The sequence below is a fragment of the Engystomops pustulosus genome, chromosome 10 (genome assembly GCF_040894005.1).
Source record: "Engystomops pustulosus chromosome 10, aEngPut4.maternal, whole genome shotgun sequence".
In the NCBI taxonomy this organism is placed as follows: domain Eukaryota; kingdom Metazoa; phylum Chordata; class Amphibia; order Anura; family Leptodactylidae; genus Engystomops; species Engystomops pustulosus.
Genome location: NC_092420.1, coordinates 90601256 through 90628497, shown reverse-complemented (window position 1 = coordinate 90628497; position 27242 = coordinate 90601256). Strand labels below are relative to the sequence as shown.

Below are 27242 nucleotides of genomic sequence, written 5' to 3'. Positions count from 1 at the left end.
CTTACTTATTGCAGAACATCAATTCCCTTCTTGGACATCAATATTGAGGTGGAAGAGGATGGAGCAGTTCAAACAAATATCTACCGCAAGGACACAGCAACCGACAGCCTCTTGCACGCGGAGAGTGCGCACTTGCCACGCACCATCAATGGAATCCCCAAGGGAGAGATCTTGAGACTACGGAGAAATTGCTCCACCCTGGTAAGATTTAAAGAGGGGGCAATTGCACTTAAAAGACGTCTCCGCCAAAGACACTACTCAGGACGCCTGATTAAAAGAGCTTATAATGCCGCACTTCACACGGATAGAGCACCCCTACTAAAAACGCAGAATCTCAAATTAGATTCATTACGACTCTACATGATAAATGAGGTGAGATGAATCAGATAATGAATCGCCATAGGGGGATCCTTACATTGGACCCTGACCCAACTCATATAGTAGGTGACAGAGTCTCAAGCGGATACAGAAAGGGCTCCTCAATAGGTAATGTGCTGGTAGAAAGCCATTTCTTCATGTCTGCAGGTTTTTATCCCTGTGGGCTGTGTTCAGGATGTCAAATCCTTGTCAAAATTAATTCTTTTGAGGGCAAGGAAGGTCATAAATATAAGATCAGAGAACATATATCATGCTCCACGCCTGCAGTAATTGATGTCTTACAATGTCCATGTGAATTTACATATCTGGAAAAAACTATATGAGAAATGATGATTAGAGTGAGGAAACACCTAAACCCAATAAATCATTATGACAAAATGCAGGCGGAAGCCTTGGGACAGAATAAACCCTTCTAGTCGACACCTACAGTGGAACACTTTCCAAAATTATGTCATCTGCAAATAAGGCTTGTTTCACCATCTGTACTCCTATCTTTATGCTGTCAAAGAGTGACTCGTCCTCCAGTGAACTCGCTAACAGTTCCAGTGCCAAGTTAAAGAGTAGGGACGAGAGCGGACGAGGCGTGTACCCTTCTGTATTCCGGATGCGGAGGATAGGAACCCCATGTATGTATTCTTGCCCAAGGTTCACTATACACACACCTCTGAGAAGGGGCAGAATTTCCCCCTCTGAATCTGTATTTTTCAAGAACTGTCCACAGCCAGGGCCATCTTATGTTATCAAAAACTTTCTCTGCATCTAATGCCACAAGAACCGGATGTTAACCTGACTGCGGGCAGTTCTTCACCGTGTCTAGGATGGTAAATACTTTCCATATGTCTGACACCACGCCTCTACCTCTAATGAAGCCGACTTGGGACTCCCCGACTAAAGCAGACATGCATAGCGCCAGTCTACCTGCCATGTGAGGTCCCCACATCCAGGCCCTTACTACAACCTGCTGCCTCCATCTTAAGAACATGTATCACATCTCCCTCTTCCTCTAGTCCATTCTCTCATCATCTCTCGCTTGGACTACTGCAATAGCAATATTCTTCTCTGCGGTCTCCCAGCTAACGCTCTAACACCCCTCCAATCTATCCTCAACTCTGCTGCCCGGCTCATCCATCTCTCCTCTCTGCCAGTCTCTCCACTGGTTCCCCATTGCACAGCGAATTCAATTTAAAATACTAACCATGACCTACAAAGCCGTCCACAACATGTCCCCTCCATATAGCTCTTAACTCATCACCACACATGATCTCCGCTCCTCACAGGACCTTCAGCTTCACTCAATTACCATCTGCTCTTCTCACAACCGCATCCAGGACTTCTCCCGTGCTTCCCCCATACTCTGGAACTCTCTACCAAAATGTGTCAGACTGTCCCCCACTTTCCAAACCTTCAAACGTAACCTGTAAACCCAGGTTATTTTACAACGCACATTAACTGCTCTGCTCCCTCACCTCATGTCTCCATCCCCACCCCCATATAGATTGTGAGCCCTTCTGGGCAGGGTCCTCGTCCTACTTGTCTCCTGATCACTGTAGTTTTGTATTTTGTACTTGCACCTGTTTTGTCTTAATGTAATATATGTGAACCCCTTACTGATTGTACAGCACCATAGAATTAATGGTGCTCTATAAATAATAATTATTTTAGAAAGTATTTTAATATCTTGGTCTGTCAGGGAGATCGGGCGATAAGAGCCGGGATCTAGAGGATCTTTGCCCTCCCTTAGTATTAATTTTCTATAGGCCGTCTTGGAGTGGAGGGGGAACTTACCATGTTGGAGGATTCCATTGCAATATGGTACCAGAACGGGAATTATTTGTTTCTTTAAAGCCTTATAGAACTCCTTGGTGTACACATCGGGTCCAGGAGCTTTGCTGTTTTTGCACGCGATGATCACCCACTTCCTTCTCCGTTATATCTTGATCCAGGGTGTCTAACTGGCCTTACATTAGCTTAGGTAGTTTGATGGAGGAGAGGAAATTTTAGCTTCCCCTGACCCTAGTGTGTTGTCCGTATAGAGTGTAGCATAATATTCCCTAAAGGCTGCATTCACCCCCTGTGAAGACCACTGTTCCCGAGCCATTTCATACTGCTGGTTTATGAGCTTATCTAGCTAACAGTTTCCCAGACTTACTGCAGAACGGAGTAGCTCCGCTTTGAACGGTTTTCAGTATAATTCCTCCCTCCTATCCAACCAGAGATCGTATTTTTATCTCGCCTCGTCCTAGGCCAATTTTGCAGCAGGGGGTAGAGGTATTTAGAAAGTGTATGCCGAGCGAAGGGTATCACTAGCTTTTATGTATTGCTTTTCTATCTGTGGCTATATAGGCCAGTAGGCGTCCTCTCATGACTGTTTTGGCTGATGTCCAAAATGTCGCTGGGTCCCCTCTGTGTACCACATTCTCAAAGTCATGTTCTATCCGCCACCCCTCTAATGTTCTTATAAAAGTATCATCCTTTGTCAGAAGGTCCGGATAGCGTCGGAGAATGTTGCTTCCTTTGGGGTGCGTATCATTTAGTGACAAAGTTACTGGTGCATGGTCTGACATTAGTAATTCCCCTATTTCTGAGGCTTTGGCATGCCTTGTCCAACAAGAGTAGGTAGTCAATGCGCGATTAGCTATCGTCTGGATAGGAATAATGTGTGAACTCCCTCATCAGGGTGTAGAACTCGCCACCCATTTCTCATCCCTATCTGGGGCAGGAGTCCCGGCAATGCCCCTTCGGTCTGGCAAGGATATTGGAGGAGGTACGTTCCACTTTTTGCAATCCTCTGGGGACAATACAGTGTTTAGATTTCCCCCAAACACAATGAGTTTCTCTTCATTTCCCAAGAGGGTACTCGAAATCTGCATAAAGAAGGGTCCGTTGCTCTCATTCCGATCATACACATTATATATCGACCAGATTTCCTCTTGGAGCTCAATTTGTAGCCGTTCTCATATGGGTCATGTTTTGTTTTTGTGTCACTTTTCCTGAGAATGCCTTCTGTAGTATGATTAGCACACCAGCAATCCATACACCTGTCCCACTCAGAATTTTTGAAGCCTAAAATAGTCTGGCTCCACGCTTAATGTGATAATTTTCATTCTGGCTCTAAATCAAGTAGATTGTGTTTTAGAAGTTAAGTAAGGGAAATACTTAAAAGGGCTGTTCACTTTCAGCAAAAAATGTATATAGTTTGGTACGGAAAAGTTATAAAACTTTCCAGTGTACTTTCTGTATCAATTCCTCACCGTTTAAGATCTCTGCTTGCTGTCCTTCTATAGAAAGCTTCTGTGTTTACTCCAAGTGGATAGAAATGGTGTGTGGAGGCGCATGTGCACAATCTGTTATTATCACAGAGAATAGTAAGAGCCGTGTGATACTAATGGTGATGGACATCATTTCTATCCACTGTAAGTAAACATGGAAGGTTTCTATAGAAACACAGCAAGCAGAGATCTTGGAAACGGTGAGGAATTGATACAGAAAGTATATTGGAAAATTGAATAACTTTTCCTTTCACAAACCATATCTATTATTTGTTGAAAGTGGAAAACCCCTTTAACGTTATGGCATAGTGTCATCGATCTGACAGGTGTTGGATCGTCCCCTCTCATTTTTCTGTACCCGCCCCCCGTGCACTTTACATATGTGCTATCATACATATCAGTGTATCCCTTTTAGTCTCCAAAAGAACTGCATGACAGATGTCTTTCAACATAAAACATATCAAAACATAAACTTGTGAAAGCCAGAAGTTGTTCGTTGACCAAGCCTTTGCCTGAGTTGACTTCACTTATTTCAGAAGTGCGTTCCAGGTCAATAATGTGACCTGGAACAGAGTTTTATCCGCCGGGGGCAGTGTTACCGTGTGATAATACATACCGCGCGATGTTATGTCCCTGGGTGGGTCTGCAGTTTACTCCCTTAGGGAGTTGTTCCCCCAGGCCGGTCATGAGGCGTTTTGTTTGTGCCTTGGGTGGTGTGGAACGAAGGTTAATAACATACACGTGCAAGAACAGATGAGTGGAGCTATGCTCCCTTACCCAACCCCTGGTACCCCTCCTCAGGACTCTCTAAGGGGTCTTGGGAAACTTGTACCCGGCTCTGGAGATAAAGTTCTAGACTCTACGCTGCAGAAAGTCTTGGGAGTCTGCGAGGTTGTGTTGATGACATACGTTTTCATCTCTCGTCTGGTGAAGATCATGTAGGATTCGGTGTCGCAGGAGAGCTTCTTCAGTTTTTTTTTGGAGTAACATAAATGCCCATGGAGCGGTCTTAGTAGAACACCTGAAGGGCGGCTGGAAATACCAGCGGAAACCGGATTCTCTTTTCTACCAGCACTGAAAGCTCTTCTCGGTGAGTGGTCCTCAAACAACAACAATTTGGACCCTCTGAACAGCAGTGGGTGTGATCTTTGGCAAAAAGCTCGGATAATATCTGGATTTCAACTCTAAAACAGACAATGCATTATTACTTGTCTAGGCCTGGCCGTGTCAACGTCCCGGTTAGATTACTGGGAGTTATTTGTTTTTGGATCTGGCCCCAAGCGGTGAGCCCTTTCTACCCGACATCTTCCCTTGTGCCCCAGGGCTTTCGGTAGATCAAGCTCACAGTACATTTGCAGGTCTCCCGGTTGCGTTATTCTGGGAGACCTACTATGCGCAGGTTGTTTCTTCTTGATCAGTTTTCAATGTTGTCTATATTCTCCAACAACCTCTTAGCCTCCAGGGAGACCACCTCCAATTTTCTCCTTATATCAGCCTGGGAATCTTCCGTATGGGAAACTCTTTGCTCCACCTCTGTTATCTTGCCCGTCTGCTTCATTATATCGTGATGCAGGGACTGTAGAGCTGTTTCCATTGAGGACTCCCAGGCCCTTTGTATATCAGGTGCCAGTTTCACCATCACCTCTGCCGCTAGTGTTTGGTAGTTTAGCTGTAGTACGTCGGAGTGGGTTTTCTGGTCGTCCAATGCCTAAACGTCGGGTAGTGGAGGTGAGCAGCCTGGCTCTCGCTTCTGGGGCCCCCGTTGTCTGGGCCGTCTGATAAGACATCCTCTCAGGCTCTGGTGAGGAAGTATTATCCCTTGGTGTAACGGTGCCTAGCTTTGTCTTCTGGCCACTGCAGAGCAGATAGAGCCCCCAAGTGCATGGAGCGCCATCTGTGGGCAGTAGATGTGGGGGATGATCTCAAGGTTCCTTTAGGGCAGCGATGGCAAACCTTTAAGAGGTCAAGAGCCCAAACTGCAAATCCAAAACTTGCATATTTTTTGCAAAGTGAAGTGCAAAGTAATTCAAGCAGTAATTTATTGCAATCTTCATGCTCTATGTTGTACCATAGCTTTCAATGAGCCAGAGGGCACATCTTTGTCAGAAGGAGAGGAAATTTGGATTGCCTTTGGAGCTTCTCTTGACAGCCCCCTGAACAGGAAGATGCAGGTCCCAAAGAAGGAGCTCCAATGATAACCTGACGCTGTCCACACCTAACCCTCTTCCTGCAGCCTCAGGCAGACCAGGATGCTTCACATTAATATAATGCTAAGCATGGCAAGTCCTGGGATGTAGGAGGGTCCCTGTCTGGCAAATTCTGCCATGGGGATACAGCCAGAGTGCCCATTATGAGGGCTCTGAGTGCCACCTTTGGCACCCACGCCATAGGTTCGCCACCACTACTTTAGGGAGTATTGTTGATCTGCCTTCCCAATTGTCTGGAAGGTGCTGCTCCCCTTTACTTGGTTGGTCAGATGAAAGTTCTCACTCTTGGGTAAGTGATACGGATGCTAAATAAGGGCGCTCGAAAGCTGTGCTGCAGTAGTGATGGAGAGGGAAGGGAGAGCTGTGCTGCAGTAGTGATGGAGAGGGAAGGGAGAGCTGTGCTGCAGTAGTGATGGAGAGGGAAGGGAGAGCTGTGCTGCAGTAGTGATGGAGAGGGAAGGGAGAGCTGTGCTGCAGTAGTGATGGAGAGGGAAGGGAGAGCTGTGCTGCAGTAGTGAGGGAGGCCGATCATCTCAGGGATCGGTTCTTTTACAAGTAACATTTCGCACTTTTTGGATTTACATCTCCAAAAATACGTTACCGAGCTTCCAAGCTATCTTAAAGATTCCGATCAGCTCATCGGTGAATTATATGACACTACTTGGAATGATAATATTATTTTTATCACCATGGATGTTAATGCACTATACTCCAATATTAATCATGGTATAGGCATTAAATGTGTTAAATCCTTCCTAGATAGAGACCACCATCTCCCGGAGGAGAAGAAAACCTTCCTATTAGATTGCCTCAAGCTGGTCCTTGAGAACAACTATTTCACATATGGGAAAGATTTATACCACCAGGAACTAGGTACAGCTATGGGCACCAGAGTAGCACCTACATATGCTAATCTCTTCATGGGAGCTTTCGAGGAAGCTTTCATTTCAGATACGAACAACCCATTTGCTTCTTACATTATTAAATACAAAAGATACATAGATGACCTGTTTTTTCTGTGGACAGGACCTAAAGAAAAGATAGACGAATTTTTCAATTATGTTAATAGTAATAACTGGGGCATCTCTTTCACCCTGGAAACTAATGAGAAACAAGTCATTTTTCTAGACCTAGAAGTATACCATGATGACCACACCTTCAAAACAAAAACTCACTTCAAGAAAGTAGATTCGAACAACTATCTGGAATACTCGAGTGCACATTACAAAAAATGGATCAGAAATGTACCATACTCACAATATAAGAGAATCAGAAAAAACTGTACAGATGTTACCTCCTTCGATGAACAAGCTAAGATCCTTCAAAAACGTTTTAGAGAAAAAGGATACCCGAAAAACCTCCTTAAAAATGCATACCAGAAGGTGAAACCCTTGCAACAAACAGAGTGCATATCGAAAGATAGATGCACAGAAAAAAGTAACATCACAAAGAAACAAAACCGATACGAAACCAACTTCGTCACAAAATATAATGACAACTTTAAGGAAATACGTGGGATAATACAGAAGCACTGGCACATCCTAAAAAATGACTCTCTTCTAAAAGAATACCTCCCGGAGCATCCAAAGTTAACATATAGGAAATCAGCCACGATTAGGAATATCCTGGCCCCCAGTATTATAAGACAACATAAAGTTACAACAATCGTAAGGGACCAAGGTTCTGTAAAAAAGTGTGGAAAACCAAGATGTCTATGCTGCACATCTATCAAAACAGGCTCTACTTTCTCATGTACCAATACTAAAGAGAAATTTTCAATAAAAACCCATATGTCCTGCCAGAGTAAATATGTCATCTATCTAATAGAATGTAAAATATGTAACCTTCAATACGTGGGCAGAACAGTTCAATCTCTACGAAGTCGATTAAACAAGCATCGGGAGAACATCAAAAACAACTTTCTCCTACAAGGGGTTTCCAAACACTGTGCCCTCTCCCATCCGGGCAAGCCATTTCCCATTACGATCATGCCTATTGATCACATTGCAAATACAACACCCAACCGTTTCCCCACTCTCTGTAGGAGAGAAGTATTCTGGATGTTCAAATTAAATACGTTGTCTCCTAAAGGGCTCAACGAGGTTAACGAAACTATCCTGTAACACATACCCTCTCACAGCGCCACTTACATGTCAACCTGTGGGCATCGGTCCCTCTGTTTTTCCTCTCCGGCCTCTCAGCGCCGCATGAACACCTTTCTGACCCGCCTCGGCTTCCGTAGCCCCACATTCCCTCTTAATCCCTTTTGACTCAAACGTCCCACCGTACTTGTAGTCCGAGTAGTTCTCTTCACCGATCTATCCTGGGATGCACATTGTCTCCTCCTGTCCGGTACCGGATGCAGCCTCTCGATTCATAATTATGTTTTTGACTCATTCACTTAATTATTTATATTCTAGATGATTATTTGTATTTTGTGTGTACTTATTGTTAGTTTTTAATAGGTATTTTATTGTCACTTATTTTATGTTCAAATCACTTTATCCTTAACCGGAAATGACCATAGGTTGCCTGTGGCTATAAAAGACATCCTACACGCAATACCCCTATAGGAACCTGACGAAGCGCTCAGTCCGAGCGCGAAACGCGTTGTTTTTTATCTCTCCCCATTGGTTTTATTATTTTATATTACCAAATAAACTTATTAACATTTATTATAGCGTCTTAGCGCCATTCTATCGCTCCACCCTATGCGCACCAGTGATGCGTTCCACTGTCCATTACCTATCCGGAGTCGTGTATCCCCAAGAGGAGTAAGGATCGACACCGGGAGCGAGGCTGCATGAGGACGCCAACGGCTTCTTTTGGCCATTAAATACGACTACACAGAGTTGTGCCTGCCAGCACAACTCCACCAGGTGAGCAGTTTCACTACTACTCCCATTTGCCAAACCGGTACCAAGGATACTGCACTATAGGAGCGCCCCTTCTCCATTCTTTTTTCAGATACGTTTCTCTCGTGGATTTCTACCACAGGTGACCATCTAGATCACCGCCAGGGAGCTGCATACTACTTTGACTTTATCCTTATTTAAAATGGAATACTATAAGAAAAGACTTGTATCCCGTTACGACCTGATCAATGAACTCACTCAATCAACGCATAAGGACTTTGAACACTTTTCCTCCAATGATGATCCTAATATTGTTCCCTCTGATTTAGAACTCATGTATAAATTATGTAAAACATTGGAGAATGATCTAAGTGAGGAATTGCAGCACCATATAGATGTCACATTTTTAGATATATACCTTTCAGAAAATATTGCCCCACGAGGCCTCCGACCCACCTTTACCTCTACTTTTCCAGAGGATAAAGAATATTCTAAAACATGGGACAATCTTCTCAACAAATTTTCAGCATCTATGATCGAAATGATTAGAGACAAAAGATTAAATATCTGTCACAACCTCAAACAAAAGATCGACCTAACATTAGGCCAATTAAAAACTTATCATAAAGCATCTGAATTTATTAAGGTAAACTCCAACATCAACTGTAGATTGCAGAAATTAGAACATGAACTAATACACAAAAAAGTACAGAAACTGAACCGGGACAGACAAGATCGTAACAATAAACTCTATCGTGATTGGTTCAAAAACAAGACTAATAAGAAACAACACGTACCCAATACAAACACCACGACCAGGCATTTTGAGCAGACAAATAGACCAAGCCACAGTAAAAACGAGACAAAAACTTCATACAAACATGGTAGTACCAAGCGCACCACGTTCGATCCCCATAAAAACACCACTACATTCTTCAACTCCAACACCCGTCTATCCATAGATAAACGTAAACCTTCCAAACTTTACGCTGATACAGTTAAAAATACACCTCAGAGTAATACATCCACACCTGTACCAGACCCCCATGTAAACAATAAAAAAGACATTCCACCAGATTCTCAGGAAAAAAACAGGAAAAATATTCCCATACCCATCCCCCATTCATCATTATACACAAGATCACCTAAAGACAGACTTGATGAATTTTCCACCACTGTACATACCTTGAGAGCAGAAGTACGAAAATACATCTCCAACACAGGGACGCCCCAAACCCCCCAAAAGATCAAAGAAACCATGGCCCATCTTAAGATATTGTCAGGCCGCAGCACGAGCCCAAAAAAACCTCTTTCCACCCTATCACCCACTGAAAACATAAACTGGTCCTTCATCACCACCCATGAAGAACTCACACCTACCACCCTTTCCACATCCACCCAAAGAACTCTATTGGACCCCCCGAACTTACATGATCCAGTAAGCATACATAATGTATCTACACCCATCCCTACTATACTAGCTCCAAACACTGAACCAGCCCAAGAACAAAGTATTGATCGTCACCATCATTTTTTAGGAGACAGCCACACCCCATTGAAACCAATACACTCCTTCTTCCAACCCTCCAAGTCGCGAAAAAGAAAAAGTTCAAACGAGGCAAACGGGGAGGCAAAAAAAGAAAAAACGACCTAACCCCCACCATTGCCGATAATAAATCCACAGTAAAAATCTTTAACCTCACAGACTACATACTGAAACCCGCTGAAAAAACTCTCTTAGAAAAAGGTTTATCGTTCTGTCCAAATTCTAAACCTAACGAGTTTGAATTATTTCTGGACTTTAATCAATTTATTAGGAAACTAACTCTTAAAAGATTTTTTCTAAAAAAAGAAAAAGAAAATATTTCACAAAAAGACCCACAAAAAACAGACAGAAAAACCACAAGTATCATTAAAAATAAATCTAAATTTTATCCGGTTAAGGAGCAGAGTCACAATATTAAGACGTTTCACCAACTAGTCTTGAAAGATTTTAACACACTCGTTGGCTCTCGAGACAAAAATACACAGTGTGAAGCCAGAAACCGGGCAAGAAAAAACCTCATGAAAAATGAAATTAAAGCACTGAAGTCACTCCAAAAGAACAAAGATTTGGTCATACGCGGAGCGGACAAGGGAGGTAGTATAGTTATCCTCACTTTCTCCGCATATCACCAAGAAGCTCAGCGCATTCTTAGCGACACAAAATATTATAAAAAGATCACGACCAGAGACCCTACTCCGGGTATACAGAGGAAGATAAAGAGCTTTCTAGATATATCCCTAAAGAGAGGTCTCATTACGAAAGATGAATTATCCTTTTTATATATCCCTTTCCCATCCACAGCATATTTCTATTTTTTGCCTAAAGTGCACAAAAATGAGGAAAAACCCCCAGGGAGGCCGATCATCTCAGGGATCGGTTCTTTTACAAGTAACATTTCGCACTTTTTGGATTTACATCTCCAAAAATACGTTACCGAGCTTCCAAGCTATCTTAAAGATTCCGATCAGCTCATCGGTGAATTATATGACACTACTTGGAATGATAATATTATTTTTATCACCATGGATGTTAATGCACTATACTCCAATATTAATCATGGTATAGGCATTAAATGTGTTAAATCCTTCCTAGATAGAGACCACCATCTCCCGGAGGAGAAGAAAACCTTCCTATTAGATTGCCTCAAGCTGGTCCTTGAGAACAACTATTTCACATATGGGAAAGATTTATACCACCAGGAACTAGGTACAGCTATGGGCACCAGAGTAGCACCTACATATGCTAATCTCTTCATGGGAGCTTTCGAGGAAGCTTTCATTTCAGATACGAACAACCCATTTGCTTCTTACATTATTAAATACAAAAGATACATAGATGACCTGTTTTTTCTGTGGACAGGACCTAAAGAAAAGATAGACGAATTTTTCAATTATGTTAATAGTAATAACTGGGGCATCTCTTTCACCCTGGAAACTAATGAGAAACAAGTCATTTTTCTAGACCTAGAAGTATACCATGATGACCACACCTTCAAAACAAAAACTCACTTCAAGAAAGTAGATTCGAACAACTATCTGGAATACTCGAGTGCACATTACAAAAAATGGATCAGAAATGTACCATACTCACAATATAAGAGAATCAGAAAAAACTGTACAGATGTTACCTCCTTCGATGAACAAGCTAAGATCCTTCAAAAACGTTTTAGAGAAAAAGGATACCCGAAAAACCTCCTTAAAAATGCATACCAGAAGGTGAAACCCTTGCAACAAACAGAGTGCATATCGAAAGATAGATGCACAGAAAAAAGTAACATCACAAAGAAACAAAACCGATACGAAACCAACTTCGTCACAAAATATAATGACAACTTTAAGGAAATACGTGGGATAATACAGAAGCACTGGCACATCCTAAAAAATGACTCTCTTCTAAAAGAATACCTCCCGGAGCATCCAAAGTTAACATATAGGAAATCAGCCACGATTAGGAATATCCTGGCCCCCAGTATTATAAGACAACATAAAGTTACAACAATCGTAAGGGACCAAGGTTCTGTAAAAAAGTGTGGAAAACCAAGATGTCTATGCTGCACATCTATCAAAACAGGCTCTACTTTCTCATGTACCAATACTAAAGAGAAATTTTCAATAAAAACCCATATGTCCTGCCAGAGTAAATATGTCATCTATCTAATAGAATGTAAAATATGTAACCTTCAATACGTGGGCAGAACAGTTCAATCTCTACGAAGTCGATTAAACAAGCATCGGGAGAACATCAAAAACAACTTTCTCCTACAAGGGGTTTCCAAACACTGTGCCCTCTCCCATCCGGGCAAGCCATTTCCCATTACGATCATGCCTATTGATCACATTGCAAATACAACACCCAACCGTTTCCCCACTCTCTGTAGGAGAGAAGTATTCTGGATGTTCAAATTAAATACGTTGTCTCCTAAAGGGCTCAACGAGGTTAACGAAACTATCCTGTAACACATACCCTCTCACAGCGCCACTTACATGTCAACCTGTGGGCATCGGTCCCTCTGTTTTTCCTCTCCGGCCTCTCAGCGCCGCATGAACACCTTTCTGACCCGCCTCGGCTTCCGTAGCCCCACATTCCCTCTTAATCCCTTTTGACTCAAACGTCCCACCGTACTTGTAGTCCGAGTAGTTCTCTTCACCGATCTATCCTGGGATGCACATTGTCTCCTCCTGTCCGGTACCGGATGCAGCCTCTCGATTCATAATTATGTTTTTGACTCATTCACTTAATTATTTATATTCTAGATGATTATTTGTATTTTGTGTGTACTTATTGTTAGTTTTTAATAGGTATTTTATTGTCACTTATTTTATGTTCAAATCACTTTATCCTTAACCGGAAATGACCATAGGTTGCCTGTGGCTATAAAAGACATCCTACACGCAATACCCCTATAGGAACCTGACGAAGCGCTCAGTCCGAGCGCGAAACGCGTTGTTTTTTATCTCTCCCCATTGGTTTTATTATTTTATATTACCAAATAAACTTATTAACATTTATTATAGCGTCTTAGCGCCATTCTATCGCTCCACCCTATGCGCACCAGTGATGCGTTCCACTGTCCACTGCAGTAGTGATGGAGAGGGAAGGGAGAGCTGTGCTGCAGTAGTGATGGAGAGGGAAGGGAGAGCTGTGCTGCAGGTGCAGTCTTCCCAGTGCAGCGCAACCAGGTACTCACACCTGAATGAAGATGCCCCCCCCCCCACACACACACACACACCTTGTTCATATCAAACAAAATTGGTGTCAAATGTTTGTGCTGCTATATAGTTTTTAAGATATTAATAAAAGTTTCCAGAGGTCATCAGAGGTCAGTCAGCCCCCCACACTACCCAAATCAAACAAAACTGATGCCAATCAATTGTTCCACATTCGTGCTGCTCAAATTTTTGTTTGTGCCACTTAAAATTTTGTTAATATATTAAAAAAAACAAGAGCAACACAAAGAAAAATTTAGGCAGCACAAATGTAAAACAATTTAGTGGCATCAGTTTTGTTTGATTTGGGCAATATTATTAATAAATATCTTAAAAACGATAGCGGAACAAACGAACATTTCTGCTGCACAAACATTCAACGTCAATTTTGTTTGATTAAATGTCTGTGTGTGTGTGGGGGGGGGGGGGGTGACTGATCTTTAAAATTTTGTTAACATATTCAAAACAAAAGGTCAGTCAGCTCCCCCACCACATTTAATCAAACAAAATTGGTGTCAAACGTTTGTGTTTGTAGCAAAACTGTTAGTGCTGCTATCATTTTTAGTATATTTGTCTTTTTTTTTTTTACAATGTTTGCTAGCTCCCCCTGGTGATTGAACCAGGTAAGTGTCCATAGGTTTGTTTTTTTTTACCAATTCATACTAAACACCTAAACATACCTTAAAAATGATAGCAGCACAAATGTTTGACACCACTTTTGTTTGATTCAGTTAATGTGTGTGTGGGGAAAACTGGTTGACCTTTAAAATTTTGTAAATATATTCAAAACAAAAATTTCAGCAGCACAAACATTTGACACTAATTTTGTTTGATTTGGACAAGGTGGGGGGAGGACCAACTTCACTCAGGTGGTCCTCACTGCTGTGTGATATTCAAGATGGCGTCTCCGGGTTCGTGCCATCCTCCTCCACTGCTCCCCTTCAGATTAAGAGGTATGCTCTACTGGGCACCTTGTCTCGCCCTCCTCGTGGCTCAGTTTGTGTCCTCTTCCCCCCTGTTGCATGTATCTTTCTGGTCTCTGCTCGTCAGTTCAGGAGAGTTGCTGACCGGGGGTTTCCTGAGGCCGCCCTGTGCCCTATTGCTGAGATGACCTGGGCGGATGAGTTGAGTTGGTCTCCAGGCTGGTTCCATGTGCGTTGTATGGGGTCAGCGAGCGGGAGGTCTCCGAGGTGCGTCCTCACATCCCACGCCGGAACCGAAAGTCGAGCCACAGCTTTACTAATAACCAAGGGGATTGTGGATGCTGCTCTGGCTGTGACTGGAGTGTAATTTGAGCCACACAGCGTCCAAGCATCAGATTTGTTTCCCTTCTCCTGGGTGGCGCAGAGTCGGCTCTGCTATGTCTGTTTCACACTACAGATCAGGAGACATCGTCACAAGCTCACATAAAAATAGAGATTCTACAAGTTTTAGAAAAATATTAAAATCTAAAAATTACAATAAAAAATAACTGCATATTAACAGTCTCTAGCAGCAAATATCAGCAGCACAGAGCGCTTGCAGCACGAGTACAGTACACCCGGGATTGCATCCGGCCCTCATCCTTCACCGTCTTTGGCGTCGTTCCTCAGCGGTGAGGAAAAGGTTAAAAAATGTCAGATGTGAAGATAAAGTTCACACCTTTTCCTGGCGACACCTCTGGGGCAGATTTATTGCCCCGCGGTTCCTCCCACCTCTCAGAGGTCACTGAAGTTGAGCTCAGGGGCGCTGTCTGAGAGGTCGTCCAGGTCATGGTCACTAAGGTCGCGGTCGCTGAGGTCACGGTCACTCCGGCTCCTCCAGCCTTTGGTTGTGTCTCTGGACCCTGCAGAGAAATCATTATGGAATTTCTACTCTTCAGAAATCGTTACAGTGTGTCAGTGCAGTCCTGAAGTACATGCTGTGACCACCAAGAGGTGCTGGGGATTGTAGTTCCACGTAAGCAGATTCTATATGATCTATAAAATACAGGGAGGGGCACAAACCTCTGGAGACCTCGGCGGCCGCTCCCAGACTGTAAGACGTGTCCTCAGAGCTGATGTCAGCGAGACTGATCCGAGAACGAAGATCATCCACGGAGGAAGACGACCCCGAGCGACTGAGCTCCTGCCCCGAGCGTCTCCCACCTGCACAGAATAGACGTTATGTCATCAGCAGCAGCGCGGCGATGGGTGGGCGAATGGTGGCGCACAGATAGCAGTGATATTATACTGACCCGGCCGGTCTCTTCGTGATTTGGGGGCAGAGACTTTCCCTTCCAGTTTCCTGACATTTTCCTTCACGTCTTCTATCGCTGATCTGTGGACGATGCACATGACAGGGTCAGGATCGGTCAGCAGGTAATGAAATACGTTCTAAAGGAAAGTGGCTGCTGGAGGCGGGGCCATTCCTAACTACATTCCGAGGAGGCGGGGCCATTCCTAATTACATTCCGAGGAGGCAGAGCAATTCCTAATTACATTCCAAGGAGGTGGAGTCCTTCCTAATTACATTCCAAGGAGGTGGAGTCCTTCCTAATTACATTCCAAGGAGGCGGAGCCTCACACTACCTGATCTGCAGTAGATCGCGCTGCACACCCTGTGTGTCGACCCTCGCCCGCTCCAGCTCCAGGGTCTGCGTCTGATGGCTGCTCAGGACCCGCTCCAGAACCTGCAGAGAAGAGACGTCACACCTGAGCGGCGGAGGATCAGCGGCGCAGAGAAGCGGCAACCACCCCACATACCGACACACTCTTCTCCTGCGCTCGCTTCAGCTCCTGCCCATCCGAGATCTGTCGCAGGAGGTCGTCCTCCTGTCGCCCTAAAGCCAAAAATAAAAGTAGGTTACACCCCCTAAAATACTATAATCCACTCCCCACCCATCCCCCACTCACGTAATCTCTGGTGCATGTAGTCCGTGTCCTGACGGAGACTTTCATATTCCTTCCAGATCAGTCTCTTCCTACAAGACAGAAACCAGTTCAGCTACTGCTCCCTGTTATCAGCCATTTAATCCCAGAGAGAGGTGACTGCACAGGGGGGATACAATCTATTACTCTCTGTTATCAGCCACTTCATCCTGGGGAGAGGAGACTGTACAGGGGGATACAATCTATTACTCTCTGTTATCAGCCATTTCATCCTGGGGAGAGGAGACTGTACAGGGGGGATACAATCTATTACTCTCTGTTATCAGCCATTTCATCCTGGGGAGAGGAGACTGTACCCCCCCCCCCCTCGTACAATCTATTACTCTCTGTTATCAGCCACTTCATCCTGGGGAGAGGAGACTGTACAGGGGGATACAATCTATTTCTCTCTGTTATCAGCCATTTCATCCTGGGGAGAGGAGACTGTACTGTGGGGGGGGGGGGGAATTTTCTCTGTTATGAGCTCTATTCATCATCCTCTCTTCCGGGAGGTGTATTATGGGATGGTCACACTGTGAGGAGGCGGAGCTCTTACTTACGTTTCGTTCACCTCCTGTAAGATGCTGGATGCGGAGCGCAGTGAGGGGCCGGGCTCTCGGGATGCGGCGCCCCTCATTCTGTCCTCCAAGTGGCGCAGCTCACTGGACACTTCATGCCGCAGCCCCTCCATTCTCCTTTCGAGCACAGACTCTGTGACGTCCAGGCCACGTGACTCTCCGAGCCGCCGCACCTCATCTACATAATACAACATACAATGACCGGGTCCAGGAGCTAGCACTCTCCTAGTGCACGGCGGCCACGTGAGGATCACATGACCGGCACCTCTTACCTTCCAGACTCTGTATGCGCTGGAGCTGCAGATCACGGTCTCGCTCGAGACGTCCAATGGCGTGATGTAATGAGGTAATCATCTGAGGGGAGGAGAGCGAGAATCTGTAAATGTGGAATGGTCATGGGCGGAGCTTATAACAGTGCAGGGGCGGGGCGTATAGCAGCGCAGGGGCGGGGCGTATAGCAGCGCAGGGGCGGAGCTTATAACAGTGACAATAGCGATGTCATACCTTGGCCTGTGACAGCAGCTGACTGCTCAGGTTCACCATGTCCTCAGAGGAGACGGGTGCAGGGTGGGTGTAGGCGGATGGCGAGGCCGGCTTCATGGGCAGCGGGTCACCATACAGCGCAGCTCTTCTTACAGGAGGAGAATCATAGTGAAAATCTGCAAAAGAAACAAAGATTCTTGACTGCAGCAAAAATTTCCTTCACCAGATACCAACATTAGACCCAAGGTGAGGGAAGGAGGGAAACAGCACAGGGTGCAGCACAGGGCGCAGAGGAGGAGAAGCAGGGGGCGCAGAGGAGGAGGAGAGGCGCAGAGGAGGAGGAGGAGAGGCTGGAGGGGCGCAGAGGAGGACGAGCAGAAGAGCACAGGGTGCAGAGTCGTTTATAGGTCTTACCTTTGGTGACGTCCCCTCGGGTGTACAGCCGCTCCTGCAGATAACAGAGAGAGTGATGAATGCACCAGCCCTCGCTCCTCCTGTGTGTGTGTGTGTGTAATATAAATATATATATATATATATATATATATATATATATACACACGCTCACCAGGTTTTGGGGGGCGCAGTACTATAAATGGGGGGTCCGCACCTTGATCTTGGCCATACTGTCATCGGCGGCGGTGAGGACGGCCTCCAGCTTTGAGTCCCAGTTCATGGCAGCCGCAGATATTCACTAAAAACACAAGAAAATCACTGAACAAACTTGGGGCGCTCACAGCTGAGGTTTTGTTATAATTGATCCAGTTTAGTAAAAAGTTTTAGATGGATACGTTACCTGCACGGATATTGGCACTAGAGAAGGTTTCTAGGGCTCAGCTGTGATTAAAAAAAAAAAAAATCAGGTATGTGTATCAATTCACTGACAGCAAGCAGAAATATCTAGTGGCAGCCCCCGCTCCGTCAGGACCCGCTCTCCTCGTCTCCGCTGATCTTTCACACCGTCTCCCGGGCACCAGCGCGTCCAGCTCTCGGTAACGGCAGAGGCCGCGGAGGACGCCGGGAGGTGTAGTTTTTCCAGCGGCGATTACAATGCAAAATAAGCCATAAGAAAACTACATGTCCCATGCTTCCCCGCGCTGTTATTGTACACGTCACGCATGTTCCACTCCCCTCCCCTGTACTACAAGTCCCATGAGGCGCCGCGGCTGGAGGTGACTGCTGGAGGGCACGATGGGCTCACACGTGCAGATCCTGGAGGGGCTGCAGGGGGCGCTACAGCCGCAGGGCTTCGAGGTTTACCTCTTCCAGGTAAGCAGAATGATGGAGAGGGCTCAGTGAGTAAGAGACGCTGTGGAGAGGGCATCACCTGAAACTGTTATCTGCTGCAGGACTACTACACCCAGCAGCTTCTGACAGGGGAGGCTGCAAGTTGTAGTTTTCACACTATTGGAGGTTGTGACCCAGGAGGAGGCTCAGTGAGTAAGAGCCTGAGGGTGAGCAAGTGAGTAAGAGGCTGGGAGCATAACAGCTGCGGGCTCAGTGAGTAAGAGATAGGAGGAGGTTAAGTGAATGAGGGTGAAAGAAGGGTCAGTGGGTAAGAGACTGAGGTTGAACAAGTGAGTAAGAGGCTGGGAGTGTAATCACTGAGCATGCAGCTGTTAAGAGAGAGGAGGAAACTCAATGAGAACATCTGGAAGGAGGAGGTTAAGTGAATGAGGGTAACAGAAGGGTCAGTGGGTAAGAGACTGGGGGGGGGGTGAAGGGGCAGTGGGTATAAAACAGGTAAGTTTAGGGCTGACATGGAGGGCTAGTGGCTAAAATAATAACATAAGAGGCTCAATAGTTAAGTGACTTGAAAGCAATTATGACAGATATGGCTTCACAGGAGGTAAATGTGTTATAAACAGTTGATGTGGCTCAGTGGGTAAGAAGTCTTATAGTGTTGCTATTTTCCAGTTGCTGTTCCCGCCTGCATGTAAGAAGGATCTGACCCCTCCCCCTTGTATTTTCTGTGCAGGTGGGTTGGTACAATGACATCCTGGAGCCGTCCTTCCATCTCTCTTACCCACCGGACACGCTGGCGTTTGTCGTGCTGAGTGCGCCCTCCATGTTTGAGAAGTCATTTAAGCCTTTCCTCGCTCAGCACAAGCTGCACAACCTGCGGGACCCCATAGACCAGTGCGTGGCCCACCACATGGGCCTGGTGAAGGAGGTCAGTGACCACATCAACAAGGATTGTGGGCGGGGCCCGGGAGGAGGGGTGCTGTGCATGGGCGGGGCCCGGGAGGAGGGGTGCTGTGCGTGGGCAGGGCCCGGGAGGAAAGGGTGCTGTGCGTGGGCTGGCGCCGGAGGAGGGGTGTGGACCACCCACTGATCCACACCAATGTAGAGATGCAGGGACTCAGATTTAACCCTTTCCCTTTCTTCTTAGAGATTTCCACAGCACAAAATAGACATAAACTACGACTATGAACTCCACCCCAACCGGCGGCCGAAGGTTCTCATGCAGACGGCGGCGCACGTGTCCGGAGCGGCCTATTACTACCAGCGGAAGGACGTGGAGCAGGATCCCTGGGGCCAGAGGGTGAGCGGGAGCCCATATGCCTGAGGGGATCAGGGGAATGCCCAGGGGGATGCCCGGGGGGGGGTGAGCAGAGCCCAGGGGAATACCCGCAGGGTTGAGTGTGGGCCAGGGGAATGCCTGGGGGGGGGGGGGGGTGAGGTGAGCAAGGGCCAAGTGGTTGAGCGGGGGACAGGGGGATACCCAGGGGGGGGGGTGAGTGAGACGTTCCCCCATGAGACTGTATGAAGTGATAAGGTTGTCAAATGGGAAGGGGGAGTACATGTTTCAAACCTCTGATTATATTACCCCCGCTGCTGCAGAACCTCTTGAATGTGGGTGACATATGATGAGGGCAGTGCTGGGGGTGTTGTTGCTTCGCACGTCTTAGACACCAGAAGATATAGCAGAGACTCCTGAGGCTCAGAACTGACCCTCCTGTTCATCCTGAGCCCCCTAGTTCATGAATAGAATGCTAGAGCAGCAGTGGATGAGTTGATATTGGAATTGTCCATTGTTGACCTGATCTGTCTCTTTCTCCTCCAGAAGATGTTTGGGGTCTGCGTTCACCCAAAGTTCGGGGGTTGGTTCGCCATCCGTGCGGTGCTGGTGTTTTCCGAGGTGCATATTCCAAGGTTGGAGCAGACTCCGCCCATAGACTGTGTGCCCGCCCAGGAGGATCGGATCCGCCTCTTGGAGAACTTCAACTTCAATTGGCGGGATGGTAAATACCGGGAGGTGGTGGCGGTGGAGGAGCGATATTCGGTGGAGCAGACCTTGTACTTTTCTACTCCACCTGCAGAGAGACGGAAGCTGCTGGAGCAGTGGGGGCAGGTACACCCCAGCCCCCCCTGCTGAGACCCACAACCTCATTTTATAGGAGACTTTTTAAGGATTAACTTTTCTCTTTCTTTGCAGCCAGGGGGCGCTGTGGAGCAGCTGTCACATGAATGCGGGGGAGGGGCCGCCTGCTGAGCAGGGGAGGGGCCTCGGTCATTTCTCACCTGTTAATCTCTGAAGATTTTTATTTATTTTGTGGGTTTTGATTATTTATTAGATTTTATGAAAAATGTAAATCTTTTATTTTTGTGATTAGATTTTAATAAATGAGCATCATGTGATGTCATATACTGGTGACAAGGGAGGGGGGTGTATGTGGTCATGTGGGTGGGGTCATGCTGTGTAGGTGGTCAGAGAGGACGTGCTCTGTCTTAAGTAGTACATGTTCAGGGGTAGGGGCTTGCGTGTGTGTCTATGAGGAAAGGGTCATGTCATGTTTATGTAAGTACATGGTCAACAGGGAGGGGTTATTGCACATGTACAAGTCAGGAGGGAGGGGCTATTCTGAGTGTGTAAGGGGGCTTCGTATCATGTACATGGTCATGGGGAGGGGATGGCCAGGGGGCTACACCCACTCTGTCATTTTCTTCACTATTTTTGAACATTTCATGTTTTCTCTATTCACAGCCAAAGCTGCATCCACTAGTGGCATGAGATGTTTGTTCAGCTTTCTATCTTCCATATATCATTCCTTTACATTCTTGGGGAAATTAAAACTTTATTTGGTTAATTAACAATTTCAAGAAGAAGTTAATGGTCCTTCATGGGGGGAGGGGCAATACCCTGTGCTGTGGGGGTTGGGCTGAGCCCCCCATGGTATATGATAACCTGAGTGCAGACAAGGGGTTAACAATCTACCACTCGTGCATAGTCTATGGAAACAATGTGTGACCAATGTATGGCGTATCCGCTAATCCCAACCCTCTCATCCCTAAAAAAGAACCGACCAATTAGAGCGAGTCCTGTACAGCGTTACCACGAGATAGGTTTCGGATATGATTGTCATTTGCTGTAGAGATGAATTGCTCCCCGTGTCTCATCTGCAGACCCCTCAGCACTGGGGCAGAGGACAGGATGGGAGTGAAGGTGTTAAACATTCTGCCACAATTTGTCCTGCTACAGAGAGGTCCGTACCCCAGGGGGCCGCAGGGTGCTGGTGGGGGGTCTTCAGTAGTAGATGATTTCCTTTATCCAAAGTTCCCCTCCAATACTGTGTCACAGACTGACGGCACAGAGGGGGCACCGCTACATTCGTCCACGCAGAGAAGAGGGTCCTGCACAGTGTGATGCCCCCTAGTAGCTGTACAGAGATAGTGGGGTGTCCTCCATCATGTCGTCCTGCAAGGAGAAGCCACAACTCAGTCACCACAAGACACATTCATTCAGCTCAGCTTGTTGTCAGTGAATAGTCACAAATCCTGCAGAAATTGTTACAATGTATCCGTGCAAGGAAAGGACTTGTGAGAAATAGACGATGTCTCCATTCACTGACAGCAAGCAGAGGTCATTAAAGCACAAAGTGAATTAGGAACGTGTACAGTGTAGGGGCTCCCTAGGGATGAGGTCTGAGTGGTAGCCAGCAAGCAGTGGTAGCGCCCCCTGAGACTGTGTGTAAAGAATGGACAGCAGACAGCCAATGGGATCAGGGCAGGGTGATGATGTCATAGCCTAAGTGTATAGAGGTGGCTGCTCACACAAACCATAACACTATGATGTGATGGCGGCCGCTACCTGCTGATGGTTTCCAGATAGCAGCGATTGTGTTCTACTCTTATCTGACCCTCCGCTCCTCGAGGCTCACCATCGGGAGGTCCTGCAGGCGTCTGAACTCGGTGCGGCTGATCCTCTTCTTGTACCGATGGAAACCAACCACGACCACCACCATGACCACCATGACGGTGAAGACGGAGACGATCATGACAAATAGAGGATTGGAACCGTTCCCTGAGTGAGAGGTTGTCAGATCTAAGAGAAAACATGGAAGACGATCAACTAATCCATCAATAGCCCAAGGCTTCCCATATCCAATACAAAGATCCATCAACAGCCCTAGGCTTCCCATATCCAATAAAAGGATCCATCAACGGCCCTAGGCTTCCTATATCCAATACAAATATCCATCAACAGCCAGAGGCTTCCCATATCCAATACAAGGATCCATCAACAGCCAGAGGCTTCCCATATCCAATACAAGGATCCATCAACAGCCCTAGGCTTCCCATATCCAATAAAAGGATCCATCAACAGCCCTAGGCTTCCTATATCCAATACAAATATCCATCAACAGCCAGAGGCTTCCTATATCCAATACATGGATCCATCAACAGCCAGAGGCTTCCTATATCCAATACACGGATCCATCAACAGCCAGAGGCTTCCTATATCCAATACAAAGATCCATCAACAGCCCAAGGCTTCCCATATCCAATAAAAGGATCCATCAACGGCCCTAGGCTTCCTATATCCAATACAAATATCCATCAACAGCCAGAGGCTTCCTATATCCAATACAAAGATCCAGCAATAGCCCAGAGGCTTCCCATATCCAATACAAGGATCCATCAACAGCCCTAGGCTTCCTATACCTAAAAAAGGATCCATCAATAGCACTAGGCTTACTATATCCGTTACAAGGATCCATCAATAGCACTAGGCTTCCTATATCCAATACAAAGATCCAGCAATAGCCCGAGGCTTCCTATTTCCAATAGAAGGATCCATCAACAGCCCAGAGGCTTCCTATATCCAATACAAGGATCCATCAACAGCCAGAGGCTTCCTATATCCAATACACAGATCCATCAACAGCCAGAGGCTTCCTATATCTGTTACAAGGATCCATCATTAGCACTAGGCTTCCCATATCCAATACATGGATCCATCAACAGCCAGAGGCTTCCCATATCCAATACAAGGATCCATCAATAGCACTAGGCTTCCCATATCCAATACAAGGATCCATCAACAGCCAGAGGCTTCCCATATCCAATACAAGGATCCATCAACAGCCAGAGGCTTCCTATATCCAATACACGGATCCATCAACAGCCAGAGGCTTCCTATATTCAATACACGGATCCATCAACAGCCAGAGGCTTCCTATATCCAAAACAAGGATCCATCAATAGCACTAGGCTTCCCATATCCAATACAAGGATCCATCAACAGCCAGAGGCTTCCCATATCCAATACAAGGATCCATCAACAGCCCTAGGCTTCCCATATCCAATAAAAGGATCCATCAACAGCCCTAGGCTTCCCATATCCAATAAAAGGATCCATCAACAGCCCTAGGCTTCCTATATCCAATACAAATATCCATCAACAGCCAGAGGCTTCCTATATCCAATACATGGATCCATCAACAGCCAGAGGCTTCCTATATCCAATACACGGATCCATCAACAGCCAGAGGCTTCCTATATCCAATACAAAGATCCATCAACAGCCCAAGGCTTCCCATATCCAATACAAGGATCCATCAACAGCCCTAGGCTTCCTATATCCAATACAAATATCCATCAACAGCCAGAGGCTTCCTATATCCAATACACGGATCCATCAACAGCCAGAGGCTTCCTATATCCAATACAAAGATCCATCAACAGCCCGAGGCTTCCCATATCCAATACAAGGATCCATCAACAGCCCTAGGCTTCCTATATCCAATACAATGATTCAGCAATAGCCCAGAGGCTTCCTATACCCAATACAAGGATCCATCAATAGCACTAGGCTTCCTATATCCAATACAAAGATCCAGCAATAGCCCGAGGCTTCTTATTTCCAATAGAAGGATCCATCAACAGCCAGAGGCTTCCCATATCCAATACAAGTATACTTGTCCCTGCACTGATACATTGTAACAACCCCTCAGACTTGGTCAGTCGTGTTACTCACCCTTCTCATCTCCTGCTTCCAGCACCGCCGCCTCCCGCTGCTCCTCCGCTCTCGTCGTGTGCGTTGCGGTGGTGCTCCGGGAGGTCCCTGTGGTGGTGACGAGGCTGGTGCTGATTATAGGGGTGGTCTGGGGGGACACGGAGGTCGTGGGGTCAGGGGTGGAGGCTGCGGCTGTAGCGAGGAGCGATGATGTCTCTGTCGCGGGGTCTGCAGGGGGAAGAGGCTGCAATTGGTACAAACCCTCAGCACAGCTTAGTGACCCCTCACATCATAAGTGTCTCCATCCCCACTCACCAGTGCTCACATGGCTCCGGGTAGGGTCCGCACTGGGGGTCTCGCGGCTGTTAGTCACAGGGGATGTGCTGCTGGGGACGGACATCGCCTCATCACTCCCAGTGACATCTGGTGCTGCCGTGATGCTGCCGGACTCCTGAGCGCCCCCTGTAGATGAGGGCAGCCAAGACGTCTCACTCTGTGGGGTCACTTCATCACTGGGGGACGTTACATCCGGGGGTCCGGAGACACTGGCACCAGGAACATCACTGAACGTAACACTGGGGGCCACAGGTAGGAAAGTGACCGCTGCTCCACCTGCAAGGAGACATCACATACAAGCTATTACTCTATGTTATCAGCCATTTCAGGACAATTTCCCAGGATTGGCTATTTATTTTTAGATTTCTTGACAACATCCGGATTTATAGACAATTCCACATCTAGGAGCAAAATTTGCTCATCTCATAGGGAGCAATAATGAGAATGTTCACTAGAGGGCGATCAAAGACTGCACAAAGGAATACGTATATTCTTATACAGTATTATAGCAGTTATATTCCTGTACATAGGGGGCAGTATTATAGTAGTTATATTCCTGTACATAGGGGGCAGTGTTATAGTAGTTATATTCCTGTACATAGGAGGCAGTATTATAGTAGTTATATTCCTGTACATAGGGGGCAGTATTATAGTAGTTATATTCCTGTACATAGGGGGCGGTATTATAGTAGTTATATTCCTGTACATAGGGGGCAGTATTATAGTAGTTATATTCTTGTACATAGGGGGCAGTATTATAGTAGTTATATTCCTGTACATAGGGGGCAGTATTATAGTAGTTATATTCCTGTACATAGGGGGCAGTATTATAGTAGTTATATTCCTGTACATAGGGGCAGTATTATAGTAGTTATATTCTTGTACATAGGGGGCAGTATTATAGTAGTTATATTCCTGTACATAGGGGGCAGTATTATAGTAGTTATATTCTTGTACATAGGGGCAGTATTATAGTAGTTATATTCCTGTACATAGGGGGCAGTATTATAGTAGTTATATTCCTGTACATAGGGGGCAGTATTATAGTAGTTATATTCTTGTACATAGGGGGCAGTATTGTAGTAGTTATATTCTTGTACATATGGGGCAGTATTATAGTAGTTATATTCTTGTACATAGGGGACAGTATTATAGTAGTTATATTCTTGTACATAGGCGGCAGTATTATAGTAGTTACATTCTTGTACATAGGGGGCAGTATTATAGTAGTTACATTCCTGTACATAGGGGGCAGTATTATAGTAGTTATATTCCTGTACATAGGGGGCAGTATTATAGTAGTTATATTCCTGTACATAGGGGGCAGTATTATAGTAGTTATACTCCTGTACATAGGGGGCAGTATTATAGTAGTTATATTCCTGTACATAGGGGCAGTATTATAGTAGTTATACTCCTGTACATAGGGGGCAGTATTATAGTAGTTATATTCTTGTACATAGGGGGCAGTATTATAGTAGTTATATTCCTGTACATAGGGGGCAGTATTATAGTAGTTATATTCTTGTACATAGGGGCAGTATTATAGTAGTTATATTCTTGTACATAGGGGGCAGTATTATAGTAGTTATATTCTTGTACACAGGGGGCAGTATTATAGTAGTTATATTCTTGTACATAGGGGGCAGTATTATAGTAGTTATATTCTTATACATAGGTGGCAGTATTATAGTAGTTATATTCCTGTACATAGGGGGCAGTATTATAGTAGTTATATTCTTGTACATAGGGGGCAGTATTATAGTAGTTATATTCTTGTACATAGGGGGCAGTATTATAGTAGTTATATTCCTGTACATAGGTGGCAGTATTATAGTAGTTATATTCTTGTACATAGGGGGCAGTATTATAGTAGTTATATTCCTGTACATAGGTGGCAGTATTATAGTAGTTATATTCTTGTACATAGGGGGCAGTATTATAGTAGTTATATTCTTGTACAGAGGGGGCAGTATTATAGTAGGTATATTCCTGTATATGGGGGCAGTATTATAGTAGTTATATTCTTGTACATAGGGGGCAGTATTATAGTAGTTATATTCTTGTACATAGGGGGCAGTATTATAGTAGTTATATTCTTGTACATAGGAGCAAGATTATAGTAATTATATTCTTGTACAGAGGGGGCAGTATTATAGTAGGTATATTCCTGTATATGGGGGCAGTATTATAGTAGTTATATTCTTGTACATAGGGGGCAGTATTATAGTAGTTATATTCTTGTACATAGGGGCAGTA

The 27242-nt window shown here is 45.5% G+C and overlaps 3 protein-coding genes across 8 annotated transcripts in view; 1 reads left to right on the top strand and 2 right to left on the bottom strand.

The window, feature by feature from the left end:
- On the bottom strand, positions 1 to 18491 carry CCDC159 (coiled-coil domain containing 159). 3 transcript variants are annotated; one of them, XR_011850502.1, is made up of 13 exons: positions 18204 to 18488; positions 18018 to 18101; positions 17825 to 17858; positions 17432 to 17586; positions 17200 to 17281; positions 16910 to 17105; positions 16335 to 16402; positions 16185 to 16261; positions 16011 to 16111; positions 15677 to 15759; positions 15447 to 15587; positions 15103 to 15286; positions 1 to 683 (listed from the first exon to the last, which is right to left on the bottom strand). XR_011850502.1 is itself a non-coding variant. In XM_072129043.1 (12 exons), exons 2-12 carry the CDS (start codon positions 18081 to 18083, stop codon positions 676 to 678), a joined length of 1011 nt encoding a protein of 336 aa, XP_071985144.1. In that variant the 5' UTR covers positions 18084 to 18101; positions 18204 to 18491; the 3' UTR covers positions 1 to 675. The 3 variants fall into 3 exon arrangements, 2 of the variants coding, with proteins under 2 accessions (XP_071985144.1, XP_071985143.1); XM_072129043.1 differs by lacking the exon at positions 15103 to 15286 and having other exon boundaries at positions 18204 to 18491; XM_072129042.1 differs by lacking the exon at positions 1 to 683 and having other exon boundaries at positions 13053 to 15286.
- On the top strand, positions 18386 to 21688 carry MMACHC (metabolism of cobalamin associated C). 2 transcript variants are annotated; one of them, XM_072129048.1, is made up of 4 exons: positions 18386 to 18676; positions 19386 to 19580; positions 19800 to 19952; positions 20478 to 21688. In XM_072129048.1, exons 1-4 carry the CDS (start codon positions 18599 to 18601, stop codon positions 20784 to 20786), a joined length of 735 nt encoding a protein of 244 aa, XP_071985149.1. In that variant the 5' UTR covers positions 18386 to 18598; the 3' UTR covers positions 20787 to 21688. The 2 variants fall into 2 exon arrangements, with proteins under 2 accessions (XP_071985149.1, XP_071985148.1); XM_072129047.1 differs by having other exon boundaries at positions 18391 to 18676; positions 20475 to 21688.
- Positions 21467 to 27242, bottom strand: part of LOC140105125 (uncharacterized) — a 23264-nt gene continuing 17488 nt past the window's right edge. For 2 of the 3 annotated variants that reach the window (XM_072129046.1, XM_072129044.1), the window contains exons 2-5: positions 24963 to 25259; positions 24669 to 24875; positions 22570 to 22733; positions 21467 to 22106 (exon numbers count right to left, since the gene is read on the bottom strand). In XM_072129046.1, the coding sequence (XP_071985147.1) occupies positions 22062 to 22106; positions 22570 to 22733; positions 24669 to 24875; positions 24963 to 25259 (713 nt within the window). In that variant the 3' untranslated portion in view covers positions 21467 to 22061. Of the gene's footprint in view, positions 22107 to 22499; positions 22734 to 24668; positions 24876 to 24962; positions 25260 to 27242 lie in introns of all 3 variants that reach the window. The other variant, XM_072129045.1, reaches the window with a different exon arrangement.

Coding starts and splice junctions, on each gene's coding strand:
- CCDC159 (XM_072129042.1), bottom strand. CDS start 18,083: ATGAACTGGGACTCAAAGCTGGAGGCCGTCCTCACCGCCGCCGATGAC. Junction 17,587..17,824: donor CCGAGGGGACGTCACCAAAG/GTAAGACCTATA, acceptor TTTCTTTTGCAG/ATTTTCACTATGATTCTCCT. Junction 16,112..16,184: donor CGCAGGAGAAGAGTGTGTCG/GTATGTGGGGTG, acceptor TCTTCTCTGCAG/GTTCTGGAGCGGGTCCTGAG.
- MMACHC (XM_072129047.1), top strand. CDS start 18,599: ATGGGCTCACACGTGCAGATCCTGGAGGGGCTGCAGGGGGCGCTACAG. Junction 18,677..19,385: donor TCGAGGTTTACCTCTTCCAG/GTAAGCAGAATG, acceptor TTTTCTGTGCAG/GTGGGTTGGTACAATGACAT. Junction 19,581..19,799: donor ACATGGGCCTGGTGAAGGAG/GTCAGTGACCAC, acceptor CTTTCTTCTTAG/AGATTTCCACAGCACAAAAT.